At 42.3% G+C, this 22,558-nt stretch overlaps 1 protein-coding gene across 1 annotated transcript in view; it reads left to right on the top strand.

Moving 5' to 3' along the window:
* VWA8 (von Willebrand factor A domain containing 8) overlaps positions 1 to 22,558 on the top strand; it is a gene marked incomplete at its 5' end in the record, with an annotated part of 370,441 nt that overhangs the window by 60,501 nt on the left and 287,382 nt on the right. Inside the window, 4 exons of the mRNA XM_019523815.1 lie at positions 14,683 to 14,850; positions 18,936 to 19,100; positions 19,510 to 19,559; positions 19,856 to 19,964. Of these exons, the coding sequence (XP_019379360.1) occupies positions 14,683 to 14,850; positions 18,936 to 19,100; positions 19,510 to 19,559; positions 19,856 to 19,964 (492 nt within the window). The remainder of the gene's footprint in view (positions 1 to 14,682; positions 14,851 to 18,935; positions 19,101 to 19,509; positions 19,560 to 19,855; positions 19,965 to 22,558) is intronic.

Here is a 22,558-nt window from a genome sequence, read left to right on the forward strand (position 1 = left end):
TCCCTTGATTCCTCCGTGTGACAGTCGGGTAATTAAAGATTGCAAATGGTGGATTGAATTTTCAAATATGACTTCTCATATTTTGTCCACAGAGCTAGTAATTGTGTATAGTACTTTCTTATTTTATGTTTGCAAATGCATAGTTAGATATGCCATTTGGCGCATGTGCAAAATAGGTAAGCATCTTAGTATTTAATACAATGATTCTGTAGCCTTGATTGCATGTTTTCATAACAGGGAAAAAATATTTACAGTGATTTGATTACAGAAGAAAGCAGCAGGAAAAAATAATTTCTACCTTAGGCTGCAAGACTTAGTGTGGTAATCAGTTAAATGTAAAAAATGACAGTAATGACAGCTAAGCTATTCTGTCTTGAAAGTGAACATGACAGGAAGCCCTGTAAGTTAGCACCACGTAGAACAGAGTTTGGTTTCTGTTAATCAGAAAGAATCAGAAAGCTGATTAAAAAAATTAAATGAGACGTGGAATTAGTTGAATGAAATGGTTGAGGTGATCAAATTAAAGATTTTATGCCTTTTACACTCAGTATACACCTGTGAAAGGACTATGGAAAATGGTTTGGACTTTTTGAACTAGGTAATTGCTAGATGTAAATTGTGTAAGTCCATGATTAATAACTGATGGCTTGACTATAGATGTCAGTGTATAAAAACTCCACTGCATTAGGGTAACCATACTAAGGCCAATAGCTATTTACTATAGCTGTGATTATTATTCTGTACTGTTCGTACCTGTTTCTTGGCATATACGTGTAATATTAGTATGACGGGGGCCATCCTGGGGCTGGGTCTCATATCAGCACACCCACCTGTCTAAGTAGGGAAATCTGCCCAGTCTCACCTGCCACGACTTGCTGTTCCCAAAGCTGGTATATAAATACAGGAGGTTGCCCATTTTACTGCCCTGATGCCAGGGAGTGCTGTACACGACTCTGACCTCCCGTTATCGGGTCCCATGCATTGTAGATGGCATCCTTAATTCGCTCTATGCTCTGGCTTGAGGCCAAGCCAGACTCAGCTCCTTGCTAGGCCTCATACATATGTCCTTTCACTCCACCCAATTGGGTGTCACTCATACCGTCCCCCTCTCACTGGGGCCTCTCACACTACAGCCTCTCTCACTGGGCGTCTAACATGCTGCTCCTCACTGGGCCACACCCAACCTGCCTTGCTCCCTTGAATGACCTCGTAGGCCATCAGGCTTGCCTACTCACAATCCTTAGTGGGTCGGCATGCAGCCTCTCGGGCCCTCTTGTGACCCTCATTTGAACGGTGACCCACTATTTCACCTCACCCTGGGCAGAGCTCTGACCCAAACCCCTCTATCTTTAAGTGATAATGGTTTTAAACTGTAGCAGAGAAAATTTAGGTTAGAGGTTAGGAGGAATTTGCTGACCATGAGAGTGGTCAAGCATTGGGACCAGTCTACCTAGAGAACTTACGGTATCTTTATCCTTGGAAAGTCTGAAGAGCAGGTTATACAGACTCTTGGCTGGGATGGTTTAGTCAGGGATGATCCTGCATTGAGCAGGAGGCTGGGCTAGATGACCTTGCAAGTTCATCAAGTACACTTCCCTAAGATTGTCAATGAAAGGATGCATGGCATCTTTTTGTGTAAAAGATATTTAAACCAGTGATTAATTATTCCTATTATAATTTTCCAGAAGACAGACTGCTAGTTTTTCCTTTGGGGATGCAGTGTGATATAGAACTTTTAAAATTTATTAAGCCTAGTAAATTTATTCTCTCTTCTCAGTAATCCATTACAAATGCAAACATGCTTCTCTTTCCATCACTTTCCAGGACAGAAAAGACCCTAGTGCATTGTGGAAACATGCTATTATGTGAACATGCTATTATGTTTTGGGCTCTGAAGTGACCAAAACAGAACCTCTAAAGCAGGAAAATCATTCAGATAGGGCAGACAGTATTTCGTCACAAAAGAGGGTGTTCAGGTATTGGAGAGAGGAACAGTGAAGATGGAAAAAATAACCCTCCAAGTTATTCTTCCAGCCCTATCCCTAGTACTATTTTTTTTCTGAGAATATTTGATTGGCATTATATGAGAATGATGTGATGAAGAGGAAGAAAATTTGGTAAATGGTAAGTGAAAAAAGAAGATACAATAGGACTAAATAATATTCTAAAATACAAAACTTGTAAGGTTGTACACAAAATAAAATAAAATTTGGGGTCTTTTTATGTATTGTCCTACAATTCACACATGGTTCTGATGCTCAAAATGAGTAAATTTTCTCATCTGTCTCCATGCTACAAGTGCACTATGATGGGTGGTCTAAAAGAGCAGACATACTCTAACCCAGTGATTTTATAACCCAGAGCGATGCAAATCCTTTTAAGGGTACCATACAACATTAGCCCTGTTAGGTGTGCAAATACCTACACATGATTCATAAGATAAACCCAGAGGTTTTAAATAGGAATATATATAAAACATGGATTCTTATTTAAAGAGTGTCAGAAACATTCTGGCCTTGTGTGGTCTTCTGGCTAAGTACAGACATTCAGAAAGCCTGAGGCTAAATAGATTCAATCTTCACAGGTTAGTCTAAGCTACATAGATTGAACTGATAAGTAAGTGAACAGACCTTCATTTTGATTCTGGAAATGCAGCCACATGCCTGCAGTGGCTCAGGTCAGAAGCCAGGAGGGGCATTAGACCATGCCTCCTTGCTTAGTTGGAGCAGACAGCTTGGGCCAAGCCTAGCCCACCTGCCCTGCAAGGTGAGGTTTGCAGGGGAGGTGCAGAGCATCCTAGGATGCTGGGGAATTGTGAGTTAACTTGAATCTGGAGGCGATCTGGGACAGAAGTTCAATAGTGCCCACTGGCTTCTGGCCTGAGCCACTGCAGGCATGTGGATGCATTTCTGGAATCAAAATGACTGTCTGTTCACTTACTTATCAGTTCAATATAAGCAACTTAAACTAACCTGCAAAGATTGCTCTGTCTTTTTGACAGTCTGTCTTATCCAGAAGGGAAAAGCAGCCCCTGCCATGCATTTTTCACCTGCGCCCTCGCTACCAGCCCCAGCAGCAGCGTGAAGAGAACAAAGATGGAGGGGGGTTTAATTCCCACCTCCATCCCCTGTTCCCAGCAGCACGGACCTGAGCTGGGGTCTGCCTGGCCAGGGCGCAGCAGCCCATGTCAGGGTCAGCAGGGAGGGGGTTTATTCTTACCTCTGTCCTCTCTCCCCCTGGGGGAGTGCAGCTGGGGTCTGGGAGCCCCAATCGCTGCCTCTGCTGCTCACACTTGGCCAGCAGAACCTGGCTGGGATTCCCTGTGGGGAGAGGCGATGGAGGGGGGAATAACCCCCTCCCTGCCACCTAAGCCTCAGGGGAGCCATGCCAGCTGGTGTCTGGCCATGACCCCACCCCTGCTGCTGGACCAGTGAGGGGGTAACAATCCTAATGCAGCCCCTGTTATGGTGTCTCTGGGAGTGCAAGCCTCTTCCCGGTGAGGGAGTGTACTGCCGTAGACTGTGCGGGTCAAGCAGTGGTGCTGGCTCAGACTAGAAGCTGGGAGGTGCTACAGTGAACCCTCCCTTTCTTTCCATAGCAGCCACAAGGCTGGAGGGAAGCTGACTTGGGGGGGCATGGCCAGGCCCTTGGCAGGCCACTAAGTATGATTGGGGAGGTGTTTAATCCCCCACCCTGGCCTGCAGGAACCCCAGCCAGGGTGTGCCTGGAGCAGGAGGGGGAAGCAGCCCTTGCCAGGCTTGTCCTGGGGTTGGGGGGCGGCCAGAAACTGCAGTGGCAGAGGCCGGCAGGGCAGTTCTGCTCCCCTCACCTCCAGCTGCAGCTCCTGCTCCTGCTCCTGCTGTGCTGCACTGCACTGCTTCACCGGGGAGAAAGTTTCATCCTGGTGGTTTCTGCTTAGCGCATGGAGCCCTGGCTCCAGTTCCCAGCTACCTTCCTTCCACTCCTCCTGCCTGGAGGGGCTGCTCATTGCACCCGGCAGGCAGAGTGGGTGGAAGTTGACCAGGAGCTGAAGTTTGAGCTTCATGCACTGGGAAGAAGCCACCGGGCTGAAACTGTCCTCCTGCCCACCCAGAGCAGTGTGGCAGGGACAGGGACGGCAGCACAGGCAACTGGAGACAAGGCAGGTAGAACAGCCCTGCCAGCCCCAGCCAGCATGCAGCTTCTGGTGTGGCTACTGCTGGCTGGGTACTGCACAGTGATGGACAGGGGGCATTATGGTGGTGGCTGTGGGCACACTAGCCTCTGCAGTGGGCAGCTGCCAGACTTCTGGCCTGCTGGTGCCTCCAAAGCAGACCAGGCAGCCATGGGCATGATTAACATGGCTGGCACTATCAGTCTGGCTGCCAAGGCACCCACCTACAGCTGCAGTGGCATTGCTTCTGTGCTGCTGCCCAGCCAGCTGCCATCCATGTGTGTTGGGCTGGGCTGTCACAGAGCTGCAGCTGGCTGAGAAGGGCCCTACCCTGGTGGCCTGTGCCAGGCCCTTCCCAGCCAGCTGCAGCTCCATGGCAGCCCAGCCCAGCCTGGGAGGGGAGCCTGGAGCAATCCAGGAGCACAGCTCCTGTGGCCCCAGCTTGAGCAGCAGGTGACTGCGAAGGGCCTGCCCTCCCTGAGCCAGCCTCTTTGTGCACGCCCTCAGCAGTGCCTGTGGCCCAGCCTAGCTCAGCCTCCAGTCTCAGCCCCAGGCAGATGGTGGGGCCATGCCCACTGGCTCTGGCCATGCCCCTGTCCCTGCTGCTAGAGCGGTCCTCTGGTGGGAGGGGGGAGGAATAAACCACCTCCCTGCCCCTTCCCTTAAGTGGCTGTGCCAGGCCAGCATCTGGCCATGCCCCTGCCCCGGCTAGAAAGCAGAGGGGTAGGAAAAGCCCTGCTCTCTGGAGCAGAGAGCACAGCCCAGGGCTGAATAGCATGCTGGGATGCCAGGGGACTCTGATTTAACTTAAACCAGGAAGGTGTCTGAGACACAAGTTCCATAAACTGGTTTGACCCAAATCAGTTAAGGCTGATGCTACATTCAGCCAGGTTTATCTTAAACCAGTTTTGGATATTTTGAAGCTGGTTTATGTGCACTGAGCTTTAGTTTTGTTATGGGTTTAAACCAGTTTCTGCTCTCTTAAACTGGTTTATGTGCAACTTTTGTCTCTAGCCTTAACAGACTTACTTAAGTTAGTGTGAAAATGCTTTTGGAAAATGTAACTCTGCCAGCTTAGATTTTGGAGCATGTGTTCTGCTTTCTCGGAGAACTGTTAGTGCTATAATAAATATTGTGTTGCTACAGTAAGATTAAATGCTGTATTTATCAACAAAACTATCTATGGGTTGTAGTTGCCACTCAAGAATATTTAATTTAGCAACAGCAACAAACCAATTTTAAAACCATGTACCAGTAAATTATTGCCTTTTTAATATTTAGTGTATTGAAAGTTACAAACAAACCAATCTTAATATTCTCGAATAATATTGGGCTGGTTGTACAAAAAACGGCCTCCTAAAATTTAAATTTTTAAAATTTAAAATTAAGAAGAAACTAGATTAAAATGACTTTTAATTTCCATGACTTTTACTTTAATTACTTTCTCTGATTTAACAAATTGTGATACAATTCTTTGGCAAAATAAACTTGGGGTAGTAATAGAACTATTCATTTTCAGTGTTAGAAGAGAAAGAAGGAATTCAAGATTACATTCCATAAACCACATTTTCAGCCTCTCTTGTTCTGGGCTTAACGTGTAATCTGTGTAGTTGTCATCAGTCAGGTTGTCCAACAAAAAGTGCCTTGAATCATTTTGGAGTATTGTGTGTTTCTAGGATGGTCTTTTTGTTAGTGATATTTGTTAGGTCAAGTCAGTTAGCCGCAGAGGTTGATGACCATATTGGCCATCAAATTTTTCCAGTCTCCTTCGAGTGCTTTATATGTTTAGTGTCTTTTGTTCAAAGACCTTCTTGGCTGTGGTGCTAATATTAATATAGTTATCGATGCATTTATAGATGTTCAGAAAGGCTTCCTGAGAGCTCCATAATAAAGTGGTATTTGGAAGCTGAAGGCCTCTTTCTTTTTAGCAACCAACTATAGGTCTGATTGCATGTGTAGAAGAATGTTGGTCTAGTAAAAGATATTGCCTCTAGCACACTGACTAGAAGAATGTTAAAAACTTGGTGGAAGATGCACAGCAAACTTTATTATTTACTATGTTTCAAAGTCCTCCATGTTTCTGGAAGTTACACTTCCCTCTGAGTTCTAGTCTTCCCATTCAGTACAGAAAGTTTAATGCAGTGGCAAATTTAGTCTTGAAAGCATCTGAAGAATTCTTTTGTTCACTCTTTCTACTTAATCCCTTATGTTGTTTACATTTTTACTGTAGAAGAAGCATGTTATGATTAATTTAGTTAATTTAATCAGTTGTTTCCTACTAAAAGATCCCATTCCCAGTTGCCCCTTTCTTAGCCTGGGTGACAGTGACTACGAAACCATTACGTTCACTGTTTGTCGCAAGGCAGGCAAATCAGAGAGCAGGGTTGATGTTTTGGACTTCCAAAAAGCAAATTTCAGCAGGCTCAGGGCAATAGTAGGGGAAGTGCTGTGGGACCAGGGACAGAAGGTGAAAGGAGTGGGTGAAAAGTGATAGATCCTCAAGGACACAATCCTTGAAGCACAAAAGAAGTCCATTCCCATGCGGAGAAAAGGTAGCAGAAGGGCTGGTAAGCCCTTTTGGCTTAATAGGGATATCCTGGTCCTCTTAAAAAAAGAAGAAAGAGGCATACAAACAATGGAAGCTTGGGACAGTGGACTATACAACAACGGCCTACACTCGTAGGGAGCATATTAGAAGAGCTAAGGTGGCGACTGAATTTTAATCAACAGAAATCAAGGACAATAAGAAGTCCTTCTTTAAGTATGTAAGAAACAGGAGGAAAACAAATGGAAGTGTGGGGCCATTGCTTAACAACTCAGGACAGCTGGTTACTGACACTCAGGAGAAAACTGAACTCCTGAATGACTACTTTGCTTTGGTATTTCACTGGAATAAAGGGAAAATCATACTAGATAAAGTTCAGAATGAGTAAGCTGGGAATGACCCCTTCTTATTGTTGACGTTGAGCCAGTGCATGATCAGTTAGAAAAATTAGACATTTATAAGTCAGTAGGACAGACTGAACTTCATCTGAGAGTGCTGAAGGAGCTGGCCAAAGTCATAGCAGGACCTCTGGTGAAACTTTTCCAAAACTTGTGGCGCTTGGGGGAGGTCCCTGAAGACTGGAAGAGGGCCAGTGTTGTGCCTGTCTTCAAGAAGGAGAGGACAGAGGACCCGGGCAATTATATAAAACTTCTTTCCCAGGGAATATCCTGGAAAAATTAATCAAGTAATCTATGTGTGATTCGCTTGCAGAAGTTAGGATTCTGAATGACAACCAGAGTGGCTTCATCGCGGGCAGGTCTTGTCTTACTAATATTGTCTTCTATGACCAGGTAACTTGCCACCTGGATAAAAGAGAGGAGGTCAACATCGTATACCTAGACTTCAAAAAGGCCTTTGATCTGGTATCCCACAATGTTCTCATGGGAAGATTGGAGGATTGTGGGCTTAATTGCTGGACAGTTAGGTAGGCAGGAAGCTGGCTGCAGGGTAGGACCCAGAGAGTTCTAATGAACGCATCTGTGTCATCCTGGTGAGAAGTGGCCAGTGGTGTCCCTCGGGAGTCTGTGGTTGGTCCAGTGCTTTTCAGCCTCTTTATCGATGGATATGGGGGTGAAGAGCTCACTGGACAAGTTCACGGATGACACCAGATTATCGGGGAGTGTGGTCACACTTGAAAATAGGCTGCAGATACAGGCAGACAGGCTGACAAGTTGGGTGGATCAGAACTAGATGAAATTCAACATTGAAAATTGTGAAGTGCTCCATCTGGGAACGAACAATCCCCAACATACTTACAGGCTCAGTGGCGTCAAACTGACTAGCACCACAGCTGAAAGGGCCCTAGGGGTAATAATAGATCAGAGTACAGGGGTTGTCAGCTGGGGGGTACATGTACCCCTGGGGGTACTTGAGAAGGCCCTAGGGGTGTACATGCAGGGGGTGGGGACAGAGCACCGCCACACATCATCCCGCATGGGGCAGGGGAAGCTCACACGTGGCAGCTGCTGCCACTCGACATTCAGCCGTGTGCCACCCCCACCTTGCCCAGCTCCACGTCCAACCACCAGGGGTACACTGATCCAAAAAAGTTGAAAGCCCCTGCCATAATATGAACATGAGTCATCAGTGCGATGTAGTCAGCAGGGCAAACACTACTGTGGCATCTCAAGCAAAACCCAGGAAGCGATTCTTCCACTTTACTCAGCATTGGTGAGGCCGCAGCTGGAGCACTGCATCCAGTTCCGGGTGCCACACTTCAACAAGGATGTGGAAAAGCTTGAGAGAGTCTAGAGAAGAGTCACCTGTATGATCAGAGACTTGCACGGCAAGCCATATGAGGAAACGCTGAGGGACTTGGGTCTCTTCAGCCAAAAAAAAGAGAAGGCTGAGAGGGGACTTGGTAGAAGCTTACTGCTCTATTGGGAGAATACATCAGGTACTCAGCGAGCAACTGTTCACCAGGGCATCCGTGGAGAAAGCCAGGAGTAACGGCCACAAACTCCTGGAAGGCTGCTTCAGGCTTAACACTAGGAAAAACTTCTTCACAGTTAGGGTGTCTGGACTGTGGAATAAACTCCCTCTAGAGGTGGTGCAATCACCTACCCTGGAAATCTTCAAGAGGAGACTGGACAGTCACTTTGCTGGGGTCACCTGACCTTAGTCATCTTTCCTGCCTAGTGCAGGGGGGCTGGACCTGATGATCTTGCAAGGTCCCTTCCAGCCCCTTACAATCTATGTAATAAAGGATAATTGCAGTAAATCCACTGCAGTATTTTTCAGCAGCTTTTGCATTTGTTAAAACTTAAAAAAAAGAAAAACAACTGGGTAGTTAATTACCCTGATCTGAAAATTGGACAACAAGATAGGTCAGTCAGTGTTATATAGAGCAGTGCTTCTCAAAGTGGTCGTCTGTGGACCAGTGCCGGTCCGCGAGCCACCGGTCACCGGTCTGCAGCAAGTTGCCAGGAAAGAAAGAAATATATTTTCAGAAGCATAACATTGATATGTCGTAGCGCCACAGTTCGTACGTTCCAACATGCCAGGTGATGTCACATCGTGCAAGGTGAGGAAAGAGAAAGAAACAGCCGGTCGCGCATTTGTGTAGCGCTGTTACACACAGTTGCTGCCACCGGCTGAACCAGGCACCAGTCCCTGGCCCACTGGAAAAAAAATTGCCGGTCCACCACATCAGATAGTTTGAGAAGCACTGATGTAAAGAACCGTGGTTTCCCACGTCTAGCTGACCTGTCAGATTTTTCTAGCATTTAGTAATGCAAATATCCCAATTGTTCACAGCTCCATATACCACAGGGGGACAGTTATTTGGATCCCTGGGCCACATAGGCAGTTGTGAGGAGCTGCCACAGGCTGGTCAGCACAGCCCCCTCTCATGCTTCCCTGGAGCCTGTGCACCCTGTGTCTCCTCCCTGCCACTGCCAACAGCCCCAGCTCCAACCCAGGCCTGCCCTGTGCCCACTTTGGACTTGCTTTGGCCAAAGCGGAGCAACACAACCTTGACCCCGGCCTGCCGTGCCCTGCACCTGCTCCATACTATGCGCCCACACTGAGCAGTGGCAGCATCTGGGCACAAGCTGCTGCTTGATGCAGAGGAAAAAGCAGCCCCTGCCCTAAAAGCTGCTGTGGTGTCTCATCCTCTTGTAAGGCACAATGATAGGATATGTTTAAAATATCAATCAATGAGTTTTGAAATTATACAGATAATTACCTTGATGATAACCCTGAGATTCTCAGTATTAATTTTTGCTAAAAAGGGTGAGATGATTTTGTCAAATGTTTGTTTTCAGATTTACCGTATCTGTTAGCAAGGGATTATTTTGCTCATGAGAAAAAGAATCAAGCTCTTTCCAACCTCCCACCTCTACCCAGAAGCACTAAAAGCACGGTTACCTGGATACCTGCTCTGGAGGATATGTGCAGGAAAAACACAGCAGTTAAGATAGGCTGATTTTGTTGCCTGAAAGCAAAAAGACTTAATAAAATGTTATTTGACTACTAATGGCTTCTGCACTAAATTTCTAAATGGAGTTTGCTAATTCCAGTTTCATTCTATACCTGTAAAAAAGTATCTTCAAAAACCAGGAACTCTCATAACAAAACCAGGAAAGTAATTTGAATACTTTTTTCCTAGTTATACAATTTTGGGTCTCTGCCCACAATATATATTATATACTGAATTTATGAATATATATATAAAAGTGTGTGTGTATAAAATTATGAAAAAAGCTGCTTCAAAAAATCTCTCTAGAGGGATTTGAAATTTGTCCTCCCCTTCATCTCTATGTTTGTTTTATATTTTAGCTCAACCCACCCCTCTTCCCCACATATATGCACACACACAAAAATTGAAATAACAGCTAACCTAAGAGAATGTCTTCCATCGTTTCTGGTTGATTGGGAAAATTCATTACTTGTGACCCATAGGCATATGCTGTAAAAGCTTTGATAGATAAAAGGTTAAAGACATTAATTGTAGATGGAGTCAATAGTAAAAATAAATTATAATTAGTAAAAGAAGATTTGAAAAGTCATGCTGTATATTGAGCAATATATATATATATTTTAGAGTAAAATGTCAAATAGCTCGCTAGGTCTGGGGGAATGGGTTGTAAAATAGAATTGTAATTTATTTTTTTAAATCTGGTCCTTCAGGATAAGAATATGCATACCTTTTAATCAGATGCTGGCAACCTAAACCTAACAGGCTAGATCTGTCTCACCAAAACATTTAATTTAGACTATGAAGTCTAGATATTGGTGGCATGTTGGCAATGGGGCAGTTTGGTGGCATTTCAGCAGCAGGGGGATTCTGCAGCTTCTAGAAATGGCAGTCAGGTCACGTGCACGCTGACAGCAATTTGGCAGCGGGGATTAGCAGCACTGCCCTAGGTCAGAAGTGCTGTCCCTCCTCAGACTGAGCTGTGTTATTTTGGCCCACTACTTCTGAAAATGTTAACGATCCCTGCTTTAAAGGGGAGAAGGAGTTGCTGCTTGGGAGTGTGCAATAGGTGTTACATTCTAGCTGTTAGTGGGTATGGTCCTATAATAATACCCTGAGCTAAATTATTCTAACTTTGACCCTGAATGAAACGGGGTTAAAGTTGAAGCAATTTTGCTGCAGTTATATTGCTACTGAAACATGTAGGCATAACAGTTACTGTTACGGCTCATATCAGTATCCTTGGATGTTGATACAATTGTTACAATTGCTTTTTTATTTTTAAATGTTTCTCATTATTAAAATTCTGATGACACTGTTAATGGGTTATTCTTTGAAGTTAGTAATTTGATCATATATTTACTTGTACATGCAAGAAAACCTGAATTTCTATCACGCATGAATTGACTGAGAATGGATTTGCATTGATACTGGAAAGCTACAGGCTGCAGCCTATCTCCATAGTATACATACCTGAATTGATTCAAAAAGATTCTATGGTTACACAAAATATTTTGAAACCATATGAACTGTTTGTGTATTTTCCCCTGGCTAGTAAAATTCACTCATAAAGGCTCTGTTGCTATAAAATACACAGGATCTTACCAACTTGGCAAAGACATAGTTTGTTGATGCTTAGTCTGGCTTTCCTCACACTCCACGCCTACACAGAGTAAGAACAGTTTGCAAATTCAAAGTACTGGATTGACACCTTTGAAGACTGCAGGTTTCTTTTTGGGTAGTTGATACCCATTTTTTATTTTACCTAATAATTTTCTAGACCACGAAGTCAGTTTTTCTTTGATAGAAGAATTTTATGTGGTAGGGATGGAGAGTAGGAATGTGGACATTTTATGCTGCCGGTTAGAAATAATGGGCAGACAAGGGTCTTGATTTTTAGGCTGTGGGTAAACAGAATAAAACTGATTTATATATAGCTTTCAGAAGAAATTAATTTAAGTCTACCTAGCGATTCTGTTGAAGAGAAGGATATATTAAGGCCTCATTCCAGCCTCCAGTCTCATTCCAGCCTCCTCAGACATTTATTTTGAAGCTAGTTATTGATTCAAAACATTGCATACACTTTATCTACAGGCTCAGGAGAAGGGGAGTTGATCTGGAAATAGGTACCATGATATGTAGGGTGCCTTTTCCTTTTAAATTACTGGCTTGAATCTAGCTTGGAAACAATAATGTCCAGGCATCCTTAGCACAAAGGTATACAATATGTAGCCCACCAGGGTAATATCAGTGGCCTGGCAAGTTAGCTAGACTACACGCTCCAAGGTAACCCTCTATTTGAAATATTATTTGTAAGTAGCCCTTAATAGAATTGGAGTTATGCCTCTTTCCTTTGCTACTTACTAGGTGGCTTGAGAAGCTTGTTGTGCTGCTACCATAACTGTTTCTTGCATAAGAAATGTGTAGATCTTCTACTTCTATCTTTGATTTTACCTCGTCTCCAGCATTACACATGAATTGGTGTTGTTGCCTTGTACTCAAGTTTTGGGCTGTTTTCTTTTTTCTGGAGTTTTATGACTCTGCTTTCTCTCTCTCTCTCTCTCTCTCTCTGTGTGTGTGTCTCTTCCTTTTCATATCAGTTCTATGTTTTCTGTGGTTTTTACTTTCCATTTTTCATTCTCATTTTTATTCTTTACCATTATTTCCTAGCTTTTTTTCCTTTCCGACCCTGTTTTTGGCCTTCTTTTCTGTATCTCCCTGTTCCTATAATTTCAGTTTTTCTTCTTGTCTTCCTTTCCTTCTCTTTCAGTTCCCCCCTCTCCCTCTTCATTTCCACTGTTGTCTTCTCCCCCCATCTCTATCTCCTTCTCTTGGTTTGTTTTACATGTCTTTTCTTCTGTTCTGTCCCTCACTTATGTTTATCAAAGGGCTCTGTGTTGGACAGGGTATTAGGAAATGCCTCTGTTTTAAGTGTGTGCTCTAGTAGGAGCTTGGAAGAGATGTTGAGAAGGGAAGGGACTTTAGGACATATTCCCTTTGCAGTTATATAAACAGATAAAAGCATTTTAAGGAAACTACTGCTATTAAATCCTTCTGGATACGATGCCTGAAGACCGTGCCTATAACTAAATTTAGCCCAGGTGGTACTTTATGGGATACCTTTATTGTGCAAATTGATTGTGTGAATAAGAAAGTATTAGAAATTCAGCAATCTTCCACTGGCCAGTAATTGTGAATATAAAGTTCAATAAGCTGGGCTAAGATCATGGGAAAATGAGGAAGCTTGCTTGAATTATTGACAACAGGGTTCAGCATGATCTGTGGCTGAACTTTTTTAATTAAAAATCAACATGCCACTATTATAAACAGTTCTCACTCTCCAAAATAAAGTACAATACACTCTAGACATGAAACCTTATTGGATAAGCCTCAGTCTTCCAAAATGGTTCTTATTACAAATCCCCTCAAGTTTTCTTCATTTAAAGATCACCTCCATTCCTATACTATTTTCCCTACCCACCAAATAGCTTATTGGAGACTTATGACTGCATCATTTAAAAGAAGTCTGATTTATTTCGAAATTACTTCAGTTATACAGTAGGATAGACAAGAACATTTGATTTCAGTATAGTTATGCTGGCAGAAAATTAAAGCAACATCATGTTGATCGAATTAGTGGCATACCGCAAGTGTAATCTCATGGCTAATTCTAAACTCTGTAAATTTGTTTTTGTCTTGTTATAAATATCCACCCTGACGTGTAACTTCTGCATTTTCCTTATGTTCATATTATAAATGAAAAAGGAAAATAAATGAAAAATATTGGAAAAAACAAAATATTAAATAGCACAAATCAAAGTTTATCATTTATCTTATTACCAAAAATTTATTCATTATATATATTTTAAAATTAATATCCATTAGTAGAAGAATTTTACATTTTACAGCTATGTAAAATGGCATGAAGGATCTTTGAACAACTGTATTTTATTGATCCCTTGAGTTGTTACTTTAAACAGATTTCACAGATTAAATTCTAGCTCAGTGGATGAGTATGTAGCATCATAGAGATGCTCCGCTGTTTTTTTAAGTCTTCCTACTGAATTCTCACTTGCTTTTTGTGTAATTTTAAACCTGATTTTGCGTTACATATTATGTTAATATGAGTGGCGCTACCTAAATGGGATGGTACCACACAACCTGAGTTCCAGCCCTAAACCTCAAAGGGAGACATTTAGACTTCTTTATGCGTTTCTTTTCATCCCTTTTTTCACAGTAAAGTAATACTAATGCAATATATTTTACCAAAAATATATTGCACAAACATATTGTTTCAATGCAGTTCAGTTTATTATGTTAAGTAATGCTGAGAAAAACACCTGTTGGTGCTCCTTCTCTGTATAGAAAAATGTCTTCTATTTAATCACTGTCTAAAGGCAAGATGCTACAGATGCTTACTAGTGGCTATAATGCTTTATTATAGCATGTAAGTAAAAACTGTGCCAGGAAGTGTGAGTAGGGTGAAGTTCTTAATTTTGAGTTCAGTTTCATGTGCTATATAATACTGTATTTCTTTCTAATGTTGCTTTATTGTTGTTGAAAAAGTGTGCAGTCCGTGCGGCTACAGAAGGGAGAATCCTTGTGTTGGAAGGCTTGGAGAAGGCAGAGCGGAACGTCTTGCCAGTGTTAAACAATTTGTTGGAAAACCGGGAAATGCAGCTTGAGGATGGACGATTTCTTATGTCTGCTGAACGCTATGACAGACTGCTACAGGTATTGAACAAGCACTGTGCTGTCTGGGTTTTCCATCTCTTTTTGACTGTGAGGCCATTCTGTATTCAGAGAAAGGCCGAGTCTGCAGATCTGTGTTTGCCTGATATGTCTTCACAGTAGCAGGGTTACTCCAACTCTGCTGGGTGGATAAAGCCACTACTGCTGCCTGGGAGACTGCTGATAGTCTAAAAGCTGTTGTGAACTAAATAGCATATGTCCCAAGGAGATGTCTTCATCTTTGCCAGGCTGTAAACAAGTTAAGTCAAAGGTTATGGGCAAAATCAGACATTGTGTAAAAGAAAGACATTCTTTTTCGTAAAATCATAGAGAAGTAAAGGGAAAGGGACCTCCAGAGCCTGACTATCTGAAACCCTTGTCTGAGGCAGGATCATCCCTACCCAAGCCATCCTTTACAAATCCAAATCAAAACTCTTTGTAAAACTGCTGTCAACCCTGACAAAACACACAATTGAACACTTTAACCTACCAGAGGTAAACCAGGAAAACTATGGAAGCTAATATCCAGCTTCTATAAAATATGCTCAAGAGATCCCAGGTTGAGGTCCGTGCCTCCTGCTACAGAGAAAGGCAAAAACCCCCACAGTGAATACTTTTCCTTTGAAAATTCTTGATCTTCATAAAAAGCAGTAGACCCACTAACTATAGTAGTCACACATTTCCATTCACAAACAAGAGTGCTTGTTGGGGGCAAAACAGTTGAGGTGGATTTCAAATGTACTTCAAACAACATTATTCTCTTTATAAAGAATTAAAAACAATATGGCTAGGAACAGACATTCAAAAAGCCTGAGCCTGAATTGATTCAATCTTTTCAGGTTAATCTAACCTGCAGAGATTAAACTGATATGCAATTGGATAGACATTCACTTTTGAATCAGGAAACGCAGGCACATGCCTTAAGTGGCTCAGGCTAGAAGCTGGGAGGTGCTAGAGTGAGCCCTCCCTTCCCTTTGACAGTGCTGAGCTTAGGGTGGGGGTATGGCCAGGCCCTGGCAAGATGCTATGATTAGGGAGGGGTTTAAACCTGCACCCTGGTCTGAACAGTCCCCAGCCAGGAGGTGCCTGAAGGGAGAGGGGGAAGGAGCCTTCAACAGGCTTTTCTCGGCTCGCTGCTCAAGGGGTGGGGAGTGTAGCTAGACCCTGGCCCCCAGCTAGTACTCTGAGGCAAGGGGGCGGGGGCAGGAGGGAGGATGGCTTGTGTGGACTGTATGCATCTGTTGATGATACTCAGCTTTTCAATCTCCCTCTCCCTACTTCTTCAGCAAACTGACAGACACTGCATTCATTGCAAACCAGGTCATTTCTCATACCTCTCTCTGTCCCCTCTTGAACACTGACAGTTTACTGCCTTTGAAGCAAGCGAGCTAGTAGGGAGTTTATCAGCCCATCAAGAAAACAAAGCCTCTCTCATTAGTTCAAGCTTTTCTTAAGCAGCTTTTTCCAAGAAAGGAGTGGAGGGACATTACTAGCTGACCTGCTGATTAGTTCCAAAAAGCCCTAAGCGGACACTGTCCTGTCTGCTTTTGTTTCAGTGAAAATGGAGACATGTACACAGACACTTCTCGTCTCAGCATTAGCTAGCATGGGGGTGGCATGGCCAGGTGCCATCTGGGGTCTGTGCTGCTTGAGTCCCTCCTATGGGAGAGGAGGGATCCCTGCTTGAGCAGCGAGTGAGGGGAGGGTGTAGCAGGGTGAAGCCAGGCAGACACTGCTGACTCCTGGCTGCATTCCCCTACCTCCTCAGCCAGCTGAAGCTCCAGTTAGGGAAGAGAGGGGTGGGGTCAGCCCTGCTGTCTGGAGCAGACAGCCCAGCCAGGGCTGAAAAGCATGTTGGGATGCTGGGGGACTCTGATTTAACTTAAACCAGGAAGGGGTCTGGGACACAAGTTCCATAAGCTGGTTTGACCCAAATCAGTTAGGTCTGATACTACATTCAACCAGGTTTATCTTAAACCAGTTTCTGCTATTTTGAAACTGGTTTATGTGCACTGAACTTCTGTTCTGTTACAGATTTAAACCACTTTCTGCTCACTTACACCATTTTCTGTCTAACTTTGGTCCTTGGCCTATTAGACTGTCTAGAAATTAATCTTGAAATGAGGTGCCATATTCCTTACATTGCTCATTGCCCTTTACTCACCCTATAATTCTCCATTAATGTATTTAGAAGAGCAGTTTAAATTCTCTTAAATGGGATTTTGTAGACTGCTGCTTACTTGCTACTTAGACCTTTTCCTTATTTTTTCAAAGTTTTACGGAGCAAGGTTACCTTTGAGAAGACTGCTCTCTGCTTTCCCATGTTTCTGCCAGTACTTTGGCCTGTACTTGTGTGTCTCGTGGTTCCCTGGCCCATATCCTGCCTGATTCCTATATCCTACTTGATTCTTCCTTATCTGTTTCCCAGCTCCTTATAAGCGGTCAGTGGCAAGTCAATTGATATTTATAAAAAAATTTAAAAATTAGACTGTGTCTGAATATTTATGAAAACATACTGGCAAAAATGTGTCCCAAACATTAAGTTCAAAGTTCATTCCTTTCTAGCCCATGTGATGTAATTTGGCTGAGCATACATTTTGCTCTCTCCTTTCCCCTCAAAACCACTCTCACAGCAATCCTTGTGTTTCTTTTTCCAACGCTACTTTGAACCCTTACCTTAGGATGAAGGCAATTACATTAGGCAATTGTATTATGAGGAATTAAAAGTTAGAAAAGTCAATTTGATATAACTTTGAAACCATCATAACTTTAAATTTCCCATAAAAACTTAGTCCTCAGATGAGAGATGTAGCTTCACGTAGCTCTGAGCCCACACAAGTTATGGAAGGAAACTCACAATATATCAAGTCTCCTCCATGGCATTGTCCACTGAGCTGATAATATTGAATTCTATTCTGGGAAGATTTTTGTTCTTTCTGATTTTATTCTAGGCTGATTCACTTAGCAGACATAATTGATGAAAAAGTTGTTTTAAATAAAGCTAAATTTAAAGAGCAGAAATGAGAACACACTTTAAATTCAAATAGGGTTTTAATTGAGATTATGAAGTGCATCTTTTTATACGTTGCTAATGATAGAGTGCTTCAAAATTACTCCCTAAGGCATACGACTAATATTAGTTGATTTGCATAAATCGTCTATTGTGATACAAAATCTGATGTTGCTTAGTTGTTTGTGGGGACTACTGCATTATACAAGTTTATAGCTCATTCTCTGTTTTCCTATGTGAATCGTTACACTGGATCTAGGTCTGCAGGAAGTAATCATGTACAATTTCAAATAACGTTCAGTTGTAATGTGGGAAGACTGCAGAGCTGACTTTTGTTTGTGCAGTGAATCCTTTCATACAACAACTAAAGTTTGCCAATATTAATAGATGCTTAGTGATAAACCTGTATTACTGTTGTTCTTGTAGACCATATTTCATTCAAACAAAATGGAGTTTTTTTGTAATAATTAAAAAAAATAAAAGTCTATGGTTCTTTCTAAAGAATAAAATAATTAAGATTCATTGTGTCTCTGATTTTTCTAAATCTAGTTCCCATTTTTGACCATTAGTGGGATCCATATTTAGATTTCTGAAAACTTCCAGATTGAACCCATGGAAGCATGTTTTGGCCACCCTTAGTTTAGAAAGCTCAGTTATATCATCTTCAAATGGAGTATCATAGGCCAGCATGGTATATTCTGTTTTATCTGCTTTAAAGATCAGGTCAACAGAAAACTGCAGTTAGCTAGAAGATTTCTGATCATAGGTCTTCTTCACTCTGTGGTTTAGCTATTAGCAGGAATCCTGGTTTTCTCTGATTAAAAAAAAATCCCCAATTTTTGGATTTAGAAAAGTAATGCAAAAACCATATTTTTCCATGATTAAAATGAAATGCTACTACTAAATACATATATAGCAGTGTTTCATTTTAATCATAGAAAAAATGTGGATTTTGGGTTACTTTTTTTAATCTGAAAAATTGGGATTTTTTTAAGCAGTGAAAACGAGGATCCCTGGTTATTAGTGGCTTCTCCCGAGATATCATTTACTTCTAAGTCTTTTTTTCCTGTTCTTTCAGGAACATACTAAAACTGAGTTAGATGCGTGGAAGATTGTTAGAGTCAGTGAAGATTTTCGAGTGATAGCACTAGGCCTTCCAGTACCGAAGTATTCTGGTAATCCATTGGACCCTCCTCTTCGTTCTCGATTCCAAGCCAGAGATGTTTATTATCTACCCTTTAGGGTAAGTACCTTTCTAGATCACTTACAGCTTGTATGCTGAGCACAACTAATAGATAGTTTGACCTAATGTTTTATAGAATTTTAAAAAATCCTCTTTGAATGTAAATAGAATGCGTTTGACATTTTGGGGGAGGGGATGGTTCATGTTGAAGTACAATGAATTACTGAAAAGGAAGAAACACTTCATAATGACTTAAACATTATTAAATCCTAAAAGACAGATATGCTAACATCATGATGTTCTTTTTTTTAAATTTGCCTTTGTGTTCAGAAAGTGGGTGGCCTCTTTGCCACAAAAGGCATGGTGTCTAATTTAAAGGAAAGATAAAAAATGGTTTGTACGATATGAACTTGATCCGCAGTATGACCCAGTAATTAATTTGATATGTGATGCTATGTTCTATTTTCAGGACTGTCTTCAGCTATTATACTCAGTTGGATCCAACATTTCTGCAGACAGGTAAATGTTCATAATGATAAGAAATTATTCCTAAGTAGTTGACTGTTATGTCCTATCAGGATTGCCTTTTGTAGTCTATATTACTGGAGATTGACTTGAATTGAATGCAAGTGTGGGAGTATGATCAAACAGCTTTTCATGTATAGCTTTGTGGGTCCTTAATGCATCAAAAGTTTATTACATGAAACTTACTGTACTCAGAACTAGTTTCAACATATGCTGTTTTTAGTTTCCTAGAATTTAATATTTCTAAATATATTTTCTCTGTATAAACAACATTTTTTTTTCTTATCTAGAATTTCTCAGCTCTTGTCTTTTGCTACAACTCTTTGCTCCCAAGAGTCGTCAACACTGGGGCTTCCAGATTTTCCATTAGACAATTTATCTGCTGCAGTTCGGATTATGGTATGTGCTTAAATCTGTGTAGTGAATCTATATTAACTTGTTTGGGAAATTCCTTCCACAGAAGTTGAACTATGCATACCTTGCTGCAGTCTTTGGAACACTACTGAAATGAACAAAAAAAGGGTGTTAAGGGGTAGGTGCTCCAAAGAGCCAACATATCAGCACAGATTCACATACAAGTTTAAGTGTTAAATTAACAGGGATGAATCAATGATTTACAAAGTAGTTTCATGTATGATTATACTCTACTAATTCACTAGGCAGAAGACCAGTTGTCTGAGAGTTAACTCTGAGTTTAATATATTAATTAGTGGGGAACTTATTGTTGCTACTGTTAGTACTACCACCGTAGTGCCCAAGGGTCTTAGTCATGGTCCAGGAACCTGCTGTTGTAAGTGCTATGCAAATAGAATTTCTGTCAATTTGTCTATTTAATTGATACCAAAACAATGACTAGGAGGTGAACAGCACTAGAACTGAGAACTTTAAGCAAGCTTTCTAGTGCAGTGGTTCTCAACCTTTTCAAGGTTAGGGTACCCCTCCACCACTTTTTTGAAAGTAGTGACCTCTTGATTGAGAAGCACTGTTAATGCTGCTTCAGTTTACCTCAGTACACAGTGAACCAGGTGTTGCTGTGTCCAGATAAAATTGCCCTGTGTCTGCTGCTCTGCCATCCCAGGAAGGGCAGTGGCATGTGTGAACGCTTCTGTTGCTCTGGGTCTATGATTGGCCTAAAGCAGGGAGGAATTGCCTTATGCTGTGTAGCTCTTCCTGGTCTGGGCATTTCTAGACTTCTCCCAGAAACAGAGACAGGTGGGCAGAACTGTCCCACGTGCCTCTGTTTCTGGGAGGAGTTTGGGAGGGGCCGGACTTGGAGGGCTCCAACTCCTGCCTGCTTTAGGCTGATCACAGCCCTAATGCAGCAGGAGTACATGCATGAGAATTTTATTACCTGATTGCTGTGGCCACAGCAGCGCCTGTGTCGTGGCACCCTGCTGGGGTTCGTGGGACCCTGGTTGAGAACCACGCTTCTACTACTTCTGCAAAGAAATTTATGTTGGATGTTTTAATTTATTATAACATTTTATTCTTCAAGCCACATAGTGAAAAATTACTTTTAAATGAACGCTCCCAGAGTAATGGAAATAAAATGAGCCCTAAGCTATTTATCTTCATTGAGGGATGAAGGATGTATTTTATTAAAGATGTAGTGTGTTGTCATTTTATGTCAGTGTCTTTAATCATGTACCAGAACATTTTCTATTACAGTTAGTTTAAGATTTTTTCCCCTATTCTCATCTCTACTAGTTTGGAATGACAGCATCCTAAGCTAGTAATTCTCTCTTTTTCCATACTGGGCTCATTTCCTGCCTTCTAAGCTCCAGGCTTCCTCCTTTCCTCTAAGCAAGATCATTGCTTTTTAGCAATGTGGGAAGGTCATTGAGTTTATCTACTCTTCCTCACCTCATTGCCATTTGTGTATTCTTATAGGATTGTCATCCTCAAGTTGAAAATCCTTCATTGATACTGAAGGATTTTTTTAGGCAGGCATGATGGAGAGGCTAATTTAATCTGTGCCAGTCTATTAATTATGATTTGTTTGAAATATCGTAAGGGAAGAGTAAGTTGTGCCTGCACAGACAGAGTGCTATTAAAATGCTGTAAGGAGTGTATCTTACAAACTGAGCAATACATTTTACTAGAGTGCACTTTCCCTTCAGAATTAGGGAGTATCATCATATAAAAATTTGGAATGTTGTTTGTTTTATGAAAACATACCATATTTACCTGAATCCAAGGCAACTCTGAATTTTAAGATGACCCCTCAATAATTAGATTCTGTACATGGAACATTTATACATTTCTTCTAATGTTCCATGTACAGAATCTTATTATTGGAGGGTTGTCTTAAATTCATTGGACCCTCCCCCTTCCCCCACTGCAGTGGGGTAAGCAATGGCAGAGAAGCAGATATAAGGAGGATGGTGGTGGGGGAATCAAGCAGTTAGGGCTCCTGGCCCTAACCCATGCCTGCCTCCCTGCTACTTATTTCCACCCCTCCCCCTCCATGCTTACATTTCATTTTCTAAAAATCTTTCAAAAATGTTTTCCAAGAAAAGGGTATATATCAGGGGTGGGAAAAATACGATCCATGGGCTACATCCAGCCCACCAAGCCATTCTATCCAGCCCGTTGGGCTCCTAAAAAAATTAGAAAATTAATATTCATTTGCCCCTGGCTGCCTGTCAAAGATGATGGGAGCTGGGGCAGTAGGACCCAAGGGGAGCCAGTAGAAGAATTAAGCTCCGGCAGTAAGTCAGCACGGCCTGGCCCTGCCCCCATCAGCCCCAACCTCTGCCTACCAGGGGCTTCTGCAGCAGGGGCTTCAGGCTTGGTGTTGTTCTTGCCTCCCTGCGCCAAGGGAAATACAGATGAAGGAGGGGAGGAAGGCAGGGGAGGACCACAGGTGATTGCCTCAGGGCTGAGCCAGGCTGGCTCCTGAAGTCCTGGTGATGCATCCGGGAAGCATGTGGTATCAGAGCTGCAGGCAGTTAGGCGAGCAGGCTGGGGGGAAGGGGCACTGAACGGGTGCA

The sequence above is a fragment of the Gavialis gangeticus genome, unplaced genomic scaffold (genome assembly GCF_001723915.1).
Source record: "Gavialis gangeticus isolate Ggan-Ray unplaced genomic scaffold, GavGan_comp1, whole genome shotgun sequence".
In the NCBI taxonomy this organism is placed as follows: domain Eukaryota; kingdom Metazoa; phylum Chordata; order Crocodylia; family Gavialidae; genus Gavialis; species Gavialis gangeticus.